This window comes from Sceloporus occidentalis, unplaced genomic scaffold (genome assembly GCF_023333645.1).
Source record: "Sceloporus occidentalis isolate IW3139 unplaced genomic scaffold, rSceOcc1.0.p SCAF_6, whole genome shotgun sequence".
NCBI classification, from domain to species: domain Eukaryota; kingdom Metazoa; phylum Chordata; class Lepidosauria; order Squamata; family Phrynosomatidae; genus Sceloporus; species Sceloporus occidentalis.
In genome coordinates this window covers 13,417,469-13,434,662 of record NW_028316986.1, presented here as the reverse complement: position 1 = coordinate 13,434,662, position 17,194 = coordinate 13,417,469, and the positions used below count along the sequence as shown (strand labels likewise).

General features: G+C 41.2%; 1 protein-coding gene across 1 annotated transcript in view; it reads right to left on the bottom strand.

The window, feature by feature from the left end:
• EFEMP1 (EGF-like fibulin extracellular matrix protein 1) overlaps positions 1-17,194 on the bottom strand; it is a 93,571-nt gene that overhangs the window by 15,673 nt on the left and 60,704 nt on the right. The window contains exons 6-7 of the mRNA XM_089528873.1: positions 7,791-7,913; positions 2,728-2,847 (exon numbers count right to left, since the gene is read on the bottom strand). Of these exons, the coding sequence (XP_089384999.1) occupies positions 2,728-2,847; positions 7,791-7,913 (243 nt within the window). The remainder of the gene's footprint in view (positions 1-2,727; positions 2,848-7,790; positions 7,914-17,194) is intronic.

The window sequence follows — 17,194 nt, the reverse complement described above, 5'->3', positions numbered from 1 at the left end:
TGTATTTAGCTTCCAATTACCATTCCGAAAACAAACCATGCTAAATGAAAGATGTAAGGACAATCATTTGCTATGACAAACAGATGTCTTTCAATACTTGAGGGAGTGCTTTCTAAATAAATAGTTTAAATCACTGGGATTCAGATGGGGATCAGAGAGGTGCTTTAATATGTAAAGCCTGTACTCCACCTCTGAGTTATGGGGGGGGGGGACTGTTCTAAAATTGACATCACAGTACAGTACAGTACAGTACAGTATACAGTACTTCCATATCCAATAGATTCTTTATCCACAGATTCAACCATTCACAGCCTGAAAATATTCAAAGAAATATATAAATTCCAAAAGACTATTTTAGATAAGGGATACCTTTTGACTATGCCACTGTATTTAATGGGACTTGAGCACCCATAGACTTTGATACCCACAGGGGATCCTGAAATCCATGTATCCATAATTCAGAGGTTTGCCACTGTTTTCTTCTTAGGCTGAGAGGGTGTGACTTGCCCAGAGTCATCTAGTGGGTCTCTGTGGCTGAATGGGTTTTGAACCCCAGTCTCCCAGAATCCTAGTCCAACATTCAAACTACTATACTCCATTGGGTCTTTTAATGTTCATTATGTACAATAATCAGTTTACACTACTTGAAACTCCACATCAGTGTCCCCCAGTCTCATGATTTTAAATGTTCTGCGGTCTGATGGGAGTTGTAGTCCAATTCATCTGCAGGATTCTACGTCAGTAAAAGTTGATCATAGGAAATAAGTAGGTAGGGATTTTATTAACTCTATCTTTTCTCTGGGCATCAAGAAAGTGAATTTCCCCTCCTAACAGAATTCCTAATTATTTAACCATTTGATTAATTAACTACCAGTTCCCAGTTAAGCCAATTAAAATGTCTTTAATTGCACCACATCCCTAAATTTAGAAGTAGCAAATGCGTGACAATATCACTTGAGGGCAATATCATAGGCACTTGAGGACAATAACACATGAGGACAATATCATAAGCATATAAATAAATGAAGCAATCAACATTCCCTCAAAGGATCAGTTCAAAATCTGGATAAAAAATGTATTACTTATGTCTATTAATCTGGTGTTCCAAAACACAGCCTCCCAAATTCTCTGAGGATCATTAGCTTCATTACCAGTTGTAAAGGGACACTTCTGAATTGTTGGTGTTTGTATGCTGGTTGTGATGAATTAATTCATTTTTAAAAAGTGATCTAATTTAGTATTATCACTATAGGGCCACTTATTAAAATGGGTCACATATAGTTCACCAAGAGACTCAGTGCCCTGGGGCTACTCTAAGTCCTCTGTTTCCAACTACGTTTGCCCTCAAATGGAGAACTATATCTCCTAGGGTTACTGGGTTTTCAAAATAGCAAAGGCATAGTAGAAAGTAGAAAAGAAGAGAAAGTAGAAAGGAACAAGAAGGAGAAGGAAAAGAAGATGTGGTACTGGAGAACATGCTGAGGATATCATGGACAGCCAAAAAGACAAATAGCTCTTAGAACAGATCAGGCCGGAACTCTCTTTGGAAGCCAAGATGATTAAATTGAGGTTGTCATACTTGGAAGAAATCACAAGAAGGCACGACTTATTGGAAAAAAACCAATAATGCTAGGAAAGGTGAAGGGATTTAGAAAGCGAGGAAGACCGCATGCTAAATGGATGGACTCTATTAAGGAGGTCATTGGTATGAATTTACAGGCCCTAAGCAGAGCAGTGGAGGATAGGGAGTCTTGGGGGTTATTCAGATGATGGAAATAATCCAAGATGAATCTGGGTTGAATCTCTGTTGTTCACACACATCCCAAATGCACCCAATTAAGTTGCTCCAGGGGGGTGGGCTGCCAAAAAACAAAAACAAAACACTTAACCTGGGATACTTGATATTGGGGTTTTCCCTGAGTTTAAAAAAATAAAGACTTTTGAATGGTCTCTCAGAGATGTCTCATCCAGAGACTCTGGGAACAATATTACAGGGATGACTAGCATTTTGTGATTAAGACTATTTCACCTTTTCTCCCAAAGCTGGAAGTGAACATTTTTTTGGGGGGAAAATGAGTACGGTGGGTGTGACTATCAAAATCGAGGGAGCTTAAAATGTCTGAGAGATGCCCCAGACTTTAAATAGTATCCACCCCTGAGTTAAAGTGGTTGGAGTACAACTCCAGTCCTACCTTCTGCAGAAGATTCTCTGAAGGAAAAGATGTAGAAACCACATTTTGAGGTTAACTGCTGGGAATATTTTGGTGATTACGATTCTGGTGTTGACAATAATTTTAGACGCAATGGCTTGCCTCCTGTTTTTCACTTATGCATGTATAACTCATGCTATGCATGTGGGGTGAATTATTCACCATGGCACAGCAGATGTATTCTACTGACAGTGGCAGAAGCAGAGTTGCACGTACCATGAAGTTATGCATTGCAGTTGTGCACTGCAGTTGCGCATTATTCATTGTGCACTGTGTTTTGCAGTTGCATACTGCACAATAGTAAATAGTGATGGTAATGTGCAATTTTGCTGTTGTGCATGGGAGTTGCATAATGTTGGTGTAGCTTATCTCTGCTTGCTATTTACGCTATGCTGAGGGCATGGTGGATTACAATCTACAACCGTCATAAACTCCCACAAGTTATAAATTTAACTCTTGCTTCCCCCACTCCCCTTATTTATGCAAACAGTTTTTGGAGGCACTGAAAAGCTCTTACCTGCGCATGTGTGATTGTCAGCTGTTAACTGAAAACCGGTGTTACACTGGCAGTAGTAAGAACCAGGTGTGTTCACACAACGGTGGTGACAAAATGGAGGGAGTATACATTCATCTACATCTGGGTTGTGAGAAAAGAATATATATATATATTAAAAAAGACATTGTATATATTCAGTTAAATAAAAAGTGCACTGATATTAATATCTTCAATTTACAGGAACAATATCAAAGTAATAAAGGTGATAGCGAGTCACCAGGTAAATAAATAACTTCTGGAAAAAATTCTACTGTACAAGTGATTTTTTAAAAAAGGGCAGAGCATAGAAAAGTTACTTTTTTGGATCACCTCTCCCAGAATCCCCCAAGCTAAAACTTGTAACTTACAGCCTTTTGTGTCATGTTTTTTTAAAGATTGTAAGGGCAGTCAGTTGTCAAATTAGCAATCCGTAAACCGCTCTGAGAAACTTTGTGGCTGAAGAGCAGAGTATAAATACTCTAAATAATTAAATAAAGAGTTGGACAGAATTCCACTTTTACAGGAATTATTATGCTTGTTTTTCATAGAATCATAGAGCTGGAAGAGACTGCAAGGACCATCCAGTCCAACCCCCTGCCATGCAGGAAATCACAATCAAAGCATCCCCGACAGATGTCCATCCAGTCTTTGCTTAAAGACCTCCAAGGAAGGAGATTCTACTACACTTCGAGGGAGTTTGTTCCACTGTCAAACAGCCCTTACTGTCAGGAAGTTCCTCCTAATGCTGAGGTGGAATCTCTTTTGCTGTAGCTTGCATCCATTGCTGCGGGTCCTAGTCTCTGGAGCAGCAGAAAACAAGTTAGCTCCCTCCTCAATATGACATTCCTTCAAATATTTAAACAGGGCTATCATATCACCTCTTAACCTTCTCTTCTCCAGGCTAAATATCCCCAGCTCCCTAAGTCGTTCCTCATAGGGCATGGTTTCCAGACCCTTCACCATTTTAGTTGCCCTCCTTTGGACATGCTCCAGTTTCTCCACATCGTTTTTAAATTATGGTGCCCAGAACTGGACACAATATTCCAGGTGGGGCCTGACCAGAGCAGAATAGAGTGGAACTATTACTTCCCTTGATCTAGACACTATACTTCTATTGATGCAGCCTAAAATTGCATTGGCAGTTGACTCATGTTCAACTTCTGGCCTACTTGGACTCCTAGATCCCTTTCACATGTAGTCCCGTTCAGCCAGATGTCACCTATCCTAAATCTGTGAACTTCATTTTTCCTCCCTAAGTGCAGTACCTTACACTTCTCCAAATTGAATTTCATTTTGTTAGCTGTGGCCCAGCTTTCTAGTCTATTCAGGTCATTTTGAATCTTGATCCTGTCCTCTGGAGTATTAGCTACTCCTCCTAATTTGGTGCCATCTGCAAATTTGATAAGTATGCTCCCAATTCTGTCATCCAGGTCATTGATAAAGATGTTGAATAGCACTGAGCCCAGGACAGAGCCCTATGGGACCCCACTGGTCACTTCCCTCCAGGATGAAAAAGAGCCATTGTTGAGCACCCTTTGGCTTTGACCGGTCAACCAATTACAAATCCATGTAAAAGTTGCCTTGTCTAACCCACATTTTACAAGCTTGTTTGCAAGAATGTCATGGGGAACTTTGTCAAAGGCCTTACTGAAATCAAGATATACTATATCCACAGCATTCCCTTCATCTAACAAGATGGTAATTTTATCAAAAGAGATTAGATTTGTCTGGCATGACTTGTTTCTCTGAAACCCGTGTTGATTTTTTGTGATTATGGCATTGCCTTCTAGATGTTCACAGACTCTCTATTTAATGATCTGCTCCAGAATCTTTCCTGGGATTGATGTCAGACTAACTGGACGATAATTGTTGGAATCCACTTTTTCCCCCTTTTTGAAGATGGGGACAACGTTTGCCCTCCTCCAGTCTGCTGGGACTTTTCCTGTTCTCCAGTTTTCAAAGATTATTGCCAATGGCTCCGATATTACATTTGCTAGTTCTTTTAATACTCCTGGATGTAGTTCATCTGGTCCTGGAGACTTATATTCATTTAGATTAACAAGTTATCCCTATACTATCCCTTTACTTATTCTGTGCTGAAATTCCTCTTTTCTGTCCTCTGCTCCATTATCCTCAGGTTGAGCACCCTTTTCCTTTTTTGAGAAGACTGAGGCAAAGAAGGTGTTGAGTAATTCTGCCTTTTCCCTGTCTTCTGTTAGTATTTTGCCATCTTCTCCACGCAGTGGCCCTACCGGTTCCTTCTTCTTCCTTCTGCTGTGGACATATCTAAAAAGCCCTTTTTATTGTTCTTAACCTTTCTAGCACCCTGAGTTCATTCTGCGCTTTACTTTTCTGACTTTACCCCTACACAGGCTAGCTATTTGTTTGAATTCCTCTTTGGTGGTTTCCTCATTTTCCCATTTCTTATATATGTCCTGTTTAAAACTTTACTCAGTTGAAAGTTTCTTAGTCATCCATCCTGGTTTCTTGAGACATCTCCCCTTTTTCTTCCTCAATGGAACTGATTGAAATTGTGCCTTCAGTATCTCCCTTTTGAGAAACTCCCATCCTTCTTGAACTCCCCTCTTTTAGTATTTCTGACCACGGGATCACCCTCAATACTTCTCTAAGTTTACTGAAATCCACTCTCCTAAAGTCTAGGATGTGTGTCAGACTATGCCTGGCTTCTCCTTTCCATTGTATAACAAACTCCAGGAGAACATGGTCACTTCCATCCAAGGATCCCACCACTTGCACCCCATTAACCAAGTCATCCTTGTTGGTTAGGATCAGTTCTAAAATAGCTGACCCTCTCGTTGCCTTTTCCACCTTTTGGAAAATGAAATTATCTTCCAGGCAAGTGAGGAATTTGCTAGACCTTGAGGATTTGGCTGAGTTTGAATTCCAGCAAATATCAGGATAGTTGAAGTCGCCCATCACTACTACATCTCTCCTTTCTGAGTGTGTGGTCATCTGTTCTAGAAAGGCATCATCCAATTCCTCCGTCTGACTTGGGGGTCTGTAGTAGACTCCCACCATAACATCCTTGTTGTTTCCCTCCCCTTTAATTTTTATCCAGATGCTCTCCACCTGGCTTCCAGGATTAATGTCCTGGATCTCTTCACTGGTGTAAATATCTCTGACATATAGTGCTATTCCTCCTCCTTTCCTGTTTGGCCTATTTCTCTTAAAAAGGTTATACCCCTCTATTTCCACATTCCAATTATAAGACTCATCCCACCAGGTTTCAGTGATGCCTATTATATCATATTTGCTTTGCTGTACTAGGAGTTCGAGTTCATCTTGCTTATTTCCCATGCTCTGTGCATTAGTGTAGAGACATTGAAGACCATGCCCCCCCCCCCACTTGCTGCCTGAACAAGTTTTTCCCCTATCACTGTTGGGTCCTGGCACTATTTGCTTTGTTCCCTCTATGAGTTTGGCTATTTTCTCCAGCCCTTTTGCCTTCCAGAATACTGTCTCCCTGCCCCACATAACCCAGTTTAAAACCCTTCTGATCAAATTCTTGAGCCTGTTAGCAAAAATGTTTCGGCCAACTGGTGTGAGATGTAACCCGACACTTGCCAGAAGTCCCCCCTCATGGAACCGCAGCCCATGATAAAAGAATTCAAATCGTTGTTGGTGGCACCATCTGTGGAGCCAGTTGTTTACATCTGCTATTTTCTTCTCCCTTCCTGGACCATGCCCTTCAACTGGCAGAAGAGATGAGATGACAACTTCCTTTCTTTCTAGAATTCCAAGATCCACTAACTACACCATGGTAGAAAGCAGATAAACTTAGAATTAAAGAATGTTGCACCCATGAATGTGTGTATGTTTGTGTACGTGAAACACAATTTAACAGAGATTAAAATCCTTCCAAACTAATGTCAGATGCTGGTTACTGCAAGCTTCCTTCATTGCAGTGCTATAATTGTGGTCTCTTCCAACTCTATGATTCTATGGGTCATAATAATCCATGGACAGTCCAATCTGTGGACTGGGAGTCTGCCCATGCGGGAACACCACTGTAGTTCAGAGATGTTGGTGAAGGTCTGTAATAATGTACATATTGTGCAAGTGTGCTCTTAAACATATTATGGTTAATATGATTTGTTGTTGCAGTCATTTTCAACTGTGGCAACCCTAAGGTGAATGTATCCCTTGGTTTTCTTGGCACAATTTGTTCAGAGGGGATTTGCTTTTGCCATCCTCTAAAGCTGAGAGAGTGTAATTTGCCCAAGGTCACCCAATGGATTTCCATGGCTGAGCAGGGATTTGAACTCTGGTCTCCAGAGCATTGTCAATGTCACTGCTATTGTCCAAATCACTATATCATGCTGGCCCAATTAATATGATATTGGTTTTAAGAAATGCCAAGATAGATAGGAAAAAAGAGAGATGATTTATTTATGTATTAATTTGTTACTTATGTAGTTTATGCTTATATTCTACCCTTTCTTTAAGAAGTTTTAGGTGGCATACATGGGTTTGCTTTTATCCTCATAACAACCCTGTGATGTAGGTCAGGCTGAGAAAGAGGGATGGGCCCAGAACCTTCCAGTGAGTTTGATGGCTCCATGATTCAAAACTCAGATCTCTTAAATCTCAGTCTAATGCTTCACCATGACACACTGGCTCTACAATAGGGAAGGGCAAAGTGTGGGCATCATTTTTTTTAGATAGATAGAGTGATAGAGGCATAGCGCACTAGCTGCATACACCAATTTATTCGCCTCTCCCCATCTTAAAGCATCTGTTTATGGTATATGGAAGGGCGTGACTGCCTGATCCTAGTACAACATGTTACGAGGGGAAAAAAAGGAGTATATAGTTTATGAACCCTTTGGGGGGCGCAAATCTGTCTTCTTTTGAAAAATCACAATTAAAGAAAACATTACATACCTGGCTCTGCACCCTCAGGACCATGAGGACTGAACATGTATGTAAATAAGTGCATGTAAAATTGCATGATATGATGACAAAAGCATTGTGTCTTAAACTGTACAGCCTGGGGGCATCTTGTTCCCAAGTACAGTACTTACCAACACACTGATCACCTCGCTTCTGATAGCCGGCTGGACATTGACAAGTGAACGATCCTCTCAAGTTGACACAGATCTGATCTGGCCTACAGGTGTGAGTACCTGTTGTACATTCATCAACATCTTTGAAATGCAAAGAAACAAAGAAAAGGTAGTGTGGTTAGGGACTTTGGAAAGAATTGCACCAACTTTTGCATTTTCCTCCAGTTCTTCCGTCTACAGCAACAGAAGGCAAGAAGACTCTGAATTCAAGATTGGAATAATCCATGGACAGAGCAGTACAGAACAGTACAATTCATGCAGTTACTTCAATATGGACTACCTACTGAAGTAATCTCTTTCTCCAAATCTTACAGATGTAGGGTTGGACGTAGCCAAAGAGAAATGGGAAACATGTTTCTCTTAACCACAAATTAATCAGGACTTGGTCTACCCTCCCTTATATCCATGAAAGCCACTTCCATGAGGTCAAATTAATCACAGACCACTAAGGATGTAGGCAGGTGGTTTTTGAAGGGCTTATATAGGTCAGTCACGTGGCTGGACTTCACCTCCCAGGCTGATCTATTATCTGTTTATTTGTGGGACCTGCATCCAACTTGTGCTCACTACAGGGGACCTATTACAGTGGACCCTTGTTATATGCTGGGGTTTGGTTCCAAGATCCCCTGTGGACAACAAAATCCATGGACGCTCAAGTCCCATTAAATATAATGACATAGCAAAATGGTGTACCTTATAAAAATTGAAAATCAAGGTTTGTTATTTGAAATTTATACATTTTTTTGAACATTTTCAAACTGTGGATGCTTGAATCTGTGTATAAAAAAATCTGTGTATAAGAAGGGCCGACTGTACTTGCATAAAATGAAACTCAGTATACAAAATCGACATACAAAAATAGAATTGGGTAGAGGAAATAAAACAAAAGCAGAAGTCAAAACAATGAACTCAGGACAATGTATTTGAGGTGGGGGATGAAAGCTGAGCGAGAGCTCAAAGTTGCAATTGCCATATGTTGCCCAAGGGATTCTGGGAGTTGCAGTACAGAAAGTAACTTTCCAAGACCTGGGATGCTGCCACACTACAGAATTAATGCAGTTTGACACCATTTTAACTGTATTAAATGGCTCCATTCAATGAAATCCTTGGATTTGTAGTGTGTTGGGGCACATGACCTTTCTGACAGAGAAGGCTAAATATGTCACAAAACTACTAGTCCCAGAATTCCATAGTACTAAGTTATGGTAGTTAAAGAGGTGTCAAACTGCATTAATTCTGCAGTGCAGAGGCAGTCCTGGTCCTTCTCTCTCTGCAGTCACCTGTTCTTTCTGTGATGTGCTTAATGACATTTGGTGTAGAAGGTCAAATTGAGAGATGGGTGTTGTTTTTTGGGGTGAGTGGGGAGTGTGGTCCCATCCAAGTCTCTATTTCTCCAAGGTCACATAATCTCATGGCATACAGAGGAAACAGAACTGTCCCTTGAATCTTTCCCTCTAATAGGAATGTTGAGTGAATGAAATATTTTAGAGCTTCACCATCCAATTTGAATAAATGGCCCTGTAGTAGAATGTGATGTTTTCCCATCTTTCTCCTCCATGAAAAGATTTAATAGATGTGCTGAGTTTGTGTGTGGTTTCTCAACCTTATGCCTGTTTTAATCCAATGCAGTGCTGTAACATGACTTTCTTCTGGCGCTCAGCACCAACTGGAAGTCTCTAAGCTGAACAAACACTTTCCTTAAAACTAGTTTACAAATCCCAATTGAACTCTCCGTATTTTGTTCAGGAACTGGGGACCAGTGGCAGATTCCGGGTGGGGCCATGGAAAAGAAAAGAGGAATTCTTTCTCATGCAAAATGAAAACAAAGTTGACCACAAGACTCAGATCACAAATAGAACCAACTGTTTTGACTTCACTGCCCTGCTACACACACACACACTTCCAAATACCCCCAGATTTTCCAACAGGCTTCCTTTCTGTCTGATGGCTCCAAAGACATTTTCCTCCATCCTGCCTCTGACTTTGAATAGATGCTGTTTATCAGTTCTCAACAGCCAGCTCATTGCTAGAAAAGTACAAAGAAGAAGGAGGGCAGGTGGAATGCGGAACATTTTATTAACTAGAAAAATTCCTGTCTTCATGACAGGTGTGTGTGTGTTTGTGTGTGCATGCCTGTATGTACAAATGCCCATAAACAAAGAGTCTTCATATCACAAAGACTTATACAATTTCTCTCTATACTTGAGTGAGAAAGTTTGTATCTGTAAAGGAAAGTTTATTCTGTAAAGGCATCTATGCTTTCCCTGAGTCTGCAAATAAGGATCATGTGCAAACAATTGCAGGTTCCCGGCTGGCCAGACTGGGATACTCAATGTCAAGGATGGCGGGCGAGGTTTCATCTCACTGCAACGCTTTACCACATGGCTAAAAGTTACTACTGGCCTGTGTGTCACTATACAAGAACTTGCTCCCCATTCCGTATCTGTTATCTGATAAAGCCAATAAAGACTTATTATGAAGAATTAAGCATTGGTGCTGCACAACAGTTATTTCCTGATATATTTTGTTTGTTAGTTCGTTTCTTGGGCATGCTGTGTGAACAAATGCATGGCTGCAAGATTCAAGGTCTGTGTCATGTGGGGCTTCCCTGTCACTGGGGTGAGCAACCTACTCTGGATTGCCGTCCGAACTTTAAAGGTACTTTCTATGATGCTCAACAGTCTTCCTAAAACAGGTTTAGCATCTTGGCTAGCTCCTTTAATGTTCAGCCTAAAACACAGAATAGATTTGCTACTCCACTGACAGGGAAGCCACCAGCTGTAGTTGTTTCTGACATATGGCAACGCTAAGGCAAACCTGTCACAGAGTCTTCTTGGCAAGATTTGTTCAGAGTGGGATTTGCCTTTGCCTCCCTCTGAGGTTAGGAATGTGTGATTTGCCAAAGGTCACTTTGGGGTTTCCTTGGTTGAGCAGAAATTCGAATCCTGGTCTCCAGAGTCATAGTCTAATGCTCAAATCACTACAGCTACCATTGCCATACACTACAGCTACCATTGTCATATACTGATCCGGCCTTTTGAGGGCACAAAAAGGAGCCACAAAAAGTGCCACAGCTATACAGCGCTCCTTCAGTGCTGTACTTTATGGACGCAGTGCTGGAGGAGTCTCATGACACCACACACCAATCAGGGCACCTTGGAGGGTGGAGTAAGGCATGCGTCGTGAGGATGCTGTGCCCAGACTTTGCCCCCATGCCGGCCTTAATGGATGGTGTGTACAGGGCCTTGGTCTGGAAAAATATATATAATATGGGGGAGAACACAGATCACACTGGATTACAGCAATGTGACAATGATATTGGTGGAATTTTCACTAAACAAATAAATAAATAAATTGCAATTTCAGAATGAAGGGCTAATGTGGAAGCAACCTTAAAGTTTGCTATGTGCACATCTTTCTTGTCTTGCTCAGGTCAGTTCACTTTATCTTCTGCTCTTTCCCCCTTACATCCCTTCAATGCACTGAAGAATGACCTCTTCCAATTATTCCTCCCTATACCCTATTTCTCACAAGATATACTTGTCCCTACATCCATGCTCTATTTATTTAATTTATATCTCACCTCTCTCCCTAGATCCCTTCTTCTTCTGTCCCTCTTTTCCTAGGTCATTCTACTGTGCCTGTCCTATGTATCTGAACAGCTCTGCCAATGGCAACCACAAACCCTTAGGTTCTCCCACCCCACTGTAACATTAAGGGCATCCAGCCAACCACTGTCTGAAATTCATCACCTTTCCACTACCACCACCACCTCCACCATAAAATCCTATAACGCACTGCAAAACAATGTTTACTTCAGAAATTCCCAATATATTGGACATAAACACAAACACAACTTTGTTGTTGCTGTGTACCTTCAAGTCATTTCTGACTTATGGTGACTTTAAGTCATGACACTAAGAGTCATAAGGCATTTCTGACGTATGGTGATGTATCATGGGGGTTTTGTGGCACGATTTGTTCAGAGGAGGTTTGCCATTGCCTTCCCCTGAAGCTGAGAGCATGTGACTTGCCCGAGGTCACCCAGTGAGTTTCATGGCTGAGCTGGAAATTGAACCCTCGGTCTCCAGATTTGTAGTCCAACACTCAAATCACTATGCCATGCTCACTCTCCCAAAACAAAACTTTACCACATCTTTAAAATAGAATTAAGAAAGAGTTCTTCAAATTGCCTTTCTACCTGCTGAGGTTTATGGGGCAGTCCAAAAATAATGTTAAAAGGCTTTATTTGGGGGTGAGGGTATGGCAGCTTCCTCCAAGCCCCCTTGTGTTACTGCAGAATACAAATAGGCTTGCATTTCTTTGTGCTCGTTCCCACTAGGTTTGCTAATAGCTACACCCTAGTGATTTCCCTTCACTTGCCAAAAATGTACCCAAGGTTTCCTTGTGAAGTGATTTATACTGTTTTGTCCCTTTTCACTGCTGACTTTGGCAGGACGTTTGCTCTTCATTCTGTGCTGAAATTGTGGGTGAGCTGCTCTTGGAACTCTCCAAGACCCTTCTGGGAAGCCCGAGGTGCTTTCAGGTCTTCCACTTTAGCTTTGCACCCTTCAAGGTTCATTGTTTGGGATCATCCACCCCCCCACTGGATTCCACCCTGGCCTTTGAAAAAATTTTGTGATTCCAGGGAATTCACTGGTACTGGCTCCTTCCAAGTACGGGTGCTTAGGATCCCTCTCTTTTTTCCCTTGGTCTACACTTAACATGTCTGGCTCCGTTCCCTTTGGCTGTGACTCACTCTTCCCCAAAACCCTGACTCATGCTGCTTGCTCCCTTATGTAACATTTTAATCTCCTCAGTTTGCTTCCTACAACCAGATAATCACAACAGAGCTCAGTATTTTCAATACAGTTCCCACCGGCCATTTACACTTCAGTGCAATTATTCCTTCAGCATGGCTCTTTTATGTAACAAGCCATGGGGGTTGTCTCAATGCCCTTTTAAACCTGTGTCAATCTGGAGTCCATGGTTACAGAGCAATACATTCAACCAACCCAAGCATGTGCCCCATCACATTACTTTTGGTTGCTGGCTGCGAGACTGGAAAAATCCAAACCCTCATTGCCTGGGCACCTAGTAGTCTTGACACAGGTGCCTGGATGATGTTTGACAGGGAAAGGGGGATCCAAACTCCTTGCCACAGTTTGGTGCCAAAGGCCAGCCGACTGGTGGCTGCAGATACACCAAAAGCTGCAGGATCTAAAAAGTGAGAAGGACCATTGCTACAGGAATACACAATGAACTGCTGTACAATATACAATACACTGCTACAGTAAATATGTATGCACAATGTATAAACAGCGTATATACAATGCAGCAATTGCTACAGGAATATGCAGTGCAGAGGTTGTAGGAAGCAAACTGGGAGAAAGAAAACTTCAGATTTCTTCAGGATAGTCATTTCTCAACCTTGGGGCCAAACAATAAAGTCCCTGCTCTATTTACATGCAGAGGCACATACTTTTATACCTGAAGTGTATTTCCTCCAGAGAGAACATGGAAAAATAAGAGTTCCAAGCTACACCTCCTCCACTAGATTTAAGTTTGCAATAAAATGTCCTAATAGTGCAAATGTCTGCACTCAGAAAACAGTCCTACTGTTTTCAAGGAGGCTTATTTCCTAGAAAGTGCATTCAGGATTGTAGGACGGAAGACCTCAATAGCCATAAAAAGGTAAAGGTAGTTCCTTGACATGAATGTCTAGTCGTAATCGACTGTAGAGGGTGGTGCTCATCTCTATTACTAACCTGAAGAGCCAGCATTGTCAAAGATGACTCTGTGATCATGTGGCCAGCATGACTGCACAGAACACTGTTACCTTTCCACCAAAGTGGTCCCTATTAATCTAGTTGCATTTGCACACTTTCAAACTGTTAAGTTGGCAGAAGCTGAGACTAGTGACAGGAACTCATCCCATCATGCAGCACTCGGGCCTCAAACTGCCAACCTTCTGCTCTTCTGATCATCAGAATTGGCATCTTAACAACTAAGTCACCGCATTCCATAGATAACAGCTAGTTTCCCATGAGTAGTAACTGATCTCCCACTCATCTTTATATTGTTAATACTTCTGAAGTGAAGTGCATACCCTCCGATATTTCACAGATGAAAACTGGGATATGTGGCGAAGCAACATCAGAATGTGGTCATGATGGCAAGTTATTAATGAGGAAGAACAGATAAACCAGGGGAGGCTGCAGCAGTTCTCTTTTGCCTGAGCCTACTGGGAAGGATAAGTTTCTATACTTTCCTCTCTTCCCAGTGAGTTAAATTATATGAACTCTGTTTGTACATTGACTACAATTTGCATCACTTGAAGTAAGATGAGGACAAAGAGGGAAAGTGGGAGGAGGAGAGAGAAAGTGGGACTTTTTCAAACCAGTTGAAAAATTGGATGACAGAGGATTAAACCAGGCTATCCCTGCCAAATCAGGATAGCTGGCAGGTGTGATTATGTTTCCAGTTTTATAAAGTAGGAATAATACTTGGATGCACCAACACAATACAAGAGAATCAAATAATTTGTGGATGAAAAGAAAATGTCTGCCCCTGAGCTGCCTTCCATTTACGACAACGATGATGATGATGATGATTTATAACACCTTTTCCATTAAAGGGCAGAACATCAAAAGTATACAGTTAAAGACAAAGACAATACAACATAATATTATAAATAGACATAACACCCCCCCCCCCCCCCCCAAATCCCACTCTTGACAAATAGTGACAGGGCTGAACCAAGACATTTTGTTATCTGGGGAGGAACAGCAAATATCCCCTTCAGATGAAGAGTACTGAAGCCACATTATTTTGGCATCTAAGTAAGAAAGTCCCACAAGCACTTTGCTCCATTTCTGGCAGTAAAAATAAGTAGTTAGCAAAACAGAAAACAAATTGTTGTGCTTTTACAATACTTTTCATGTTGCCTTGCCCTGTACATTTGGCTAAATTTTATTAACTGATCTGAAATTGATGGGGAACTTGCAGCATAAAATTGTCAACTTTGTAACAGATTGGTATGTGAAACACATATTTTCAGAATAACAAAGAGCCTTCTGGTACCTTAAAGACTGTCTAGTTTATTATAAGTTGTTGTGGATCAGAGCATAACCTCAAAAATTTCACAAATGAAAACTGGGACGCGTATGGCAAAGCAACTTCAGAGTGTGGTCAAGATCGCAAATGTTATTAATGTGGAAGAACACAAAAGCTGGTTGAGGTGGAAGCAGACTGCTTTTGCCTGAGCCAACTGGGAAGGGAAAGATATCCCCTGCCTCTTCTCTGTCCTGCTTTTGTATTTTGAATTCAGTTTGCAGCTCTTGAAATAAGATGAGGACAAAGGGTGAAAGTGGGAGGAGGCGACAGAAACTGGAACATTTTGAAAGTAGCTGAAAAAGGGGATGACAGAGGATTAATCGGGACTGTCTCAGGAGAAATCAGAATATTTGAAAGGTATGCCAGAGTCCCTATCCACAAAAACACATACCACAACGACAAATGATATAAATTGCTATAATACTTTTGTTATTTTGTCGTGTGGGGAGGAGATGTTTCTGACTAATGTGAATGGACGATATAACAGCTTCTGCTGCAATACATCCCAATAAATGTCCTCTTTGAACTGTAGTCATTTGCTCAGAAGGCTCACTTTTGAAGCGCCCTGGCAAAGCTTGTTTGTACATCTACTATTTGAGAAAAGATTTTCCAAGAGTCAAAGGAAATCCATGAATCATGTCTTATCTACTCTTTGTAAGTACTTTACTTTAGGTGATGCCATGACATGTCCTTTACATGTATATTTCCTTATATTTCTTTCAGTTAAAGCCAACTGCTGTATACTTCCCGAATCCTCCTCTTGATCCCTTTTTACACTCTGGAGCAACTTTAGTAACCTTGCAAATCTCCCTGTTTTCCTCCTGTGCATAAGCAAGCTATCTGCAATAGCTGTCAAAAAGGCTCTCTCTCTTGCTCTCTTTTCCATTTCCCTTGCTACTTCCTTCCATGTTTGGAATGCTGTACATCTGGGCCTCGTGCCCGAACATTTTTTTAACTCCTTGATTTTGTAAGCCTGAAGATTTCTGCAAGAAATGGCTACATACCCATGCCCTCCAACATTTTCCAGATGAAAACCAGGGCACATGTATTCTAGCAGCCTCAGAGTTTATTCAAGATTGCAAAAAAAAAAAAAAAAAAACATTCATGAGAATTAATACACAAGTTAGAAGCATCTGCAGCAGTTTGCTTTTGCCTGGGTCTACTGAGAATAGCTGGATTCTGTCCCCTGGTTTAGTTTCCTTCTCCTGAGTTATGTGAGAGCAAACTACTTTTGCACTTACAACTCAGTCTGCAGAGACAGAAGTAAGCTGAGGACAAAGGGAGAAAGTGGGAGGAGAATATGTGACATTTTAAAAGCAGCTGAAAAATTGGGATGGCAGCAGGGTGACCAGCTCTCATAAATGCAGAGGGGAACAAGGCACCACAAAAGTAGGGCATTCAAGAAAAATGTAGGGCATGACGAAATGAAAGCTAAAAACATTCATATAAATATAAATTCATGCTTCTCAGTCATGCTCAAAATGGAAGACATTTTGAAATTCCACCTGGACAGAAGGTTGAAATATAGGACATGTCCTGGAAAAGGAGGACCTCTGGTCACCCTGGATGGCAGAGGCTTAATCATGACTATCCCTCAGTTTGTAGTGACTGAAGTAAGATAAAGCGAAAGAGTGAAGGCAGGAAGAGGAAAAAGACACTGGGATATCCAAAAATAGCTGAGAAAGTGGAATGAGAAAAGACTAATTGGGACTGTCCTTGCCAAACAGGGATAGTTGGACAGTATGGCTTTCTTCTTTATCCTTTTTGGAAGCCTTGAAATAGAGGTTGGATGGCTATCTTTTGGTAATCCTTTAGCTATGTAGTCCTGCATAGAAGGGAGTTGGATTAGATGGCCCTTATGGTCTTTTCAAAAGTATGATTCTGTTTATTGAGATTGCCTGTTCCCAATCTGATGCCCTAAAAATGTATTGGACTACAAGCTGAATCATGAGTTACAGACAGCATACCTGGAAGGCCCCAAGTTATGGGAAACTGATCTAAACCACAGCTTGGATAATTTCCTTTATGGATTACAACTCCCTACAACTATATCTGCTTCTTTCTCTTCTGGAAACTTACTATGGACTGGCAGACAATGGGCTTTGGACCAGCACTTGTCCATAGACTACCACTCTGAGCAGCATGGCTTTAAACTTCAATAGGATATGTAAGCATGTCCTAAAACCTCAGGCATTTAACCAAAGGGACTTAAGGCTACTTAACTTTGGCTGGATTCTATGCTAAGA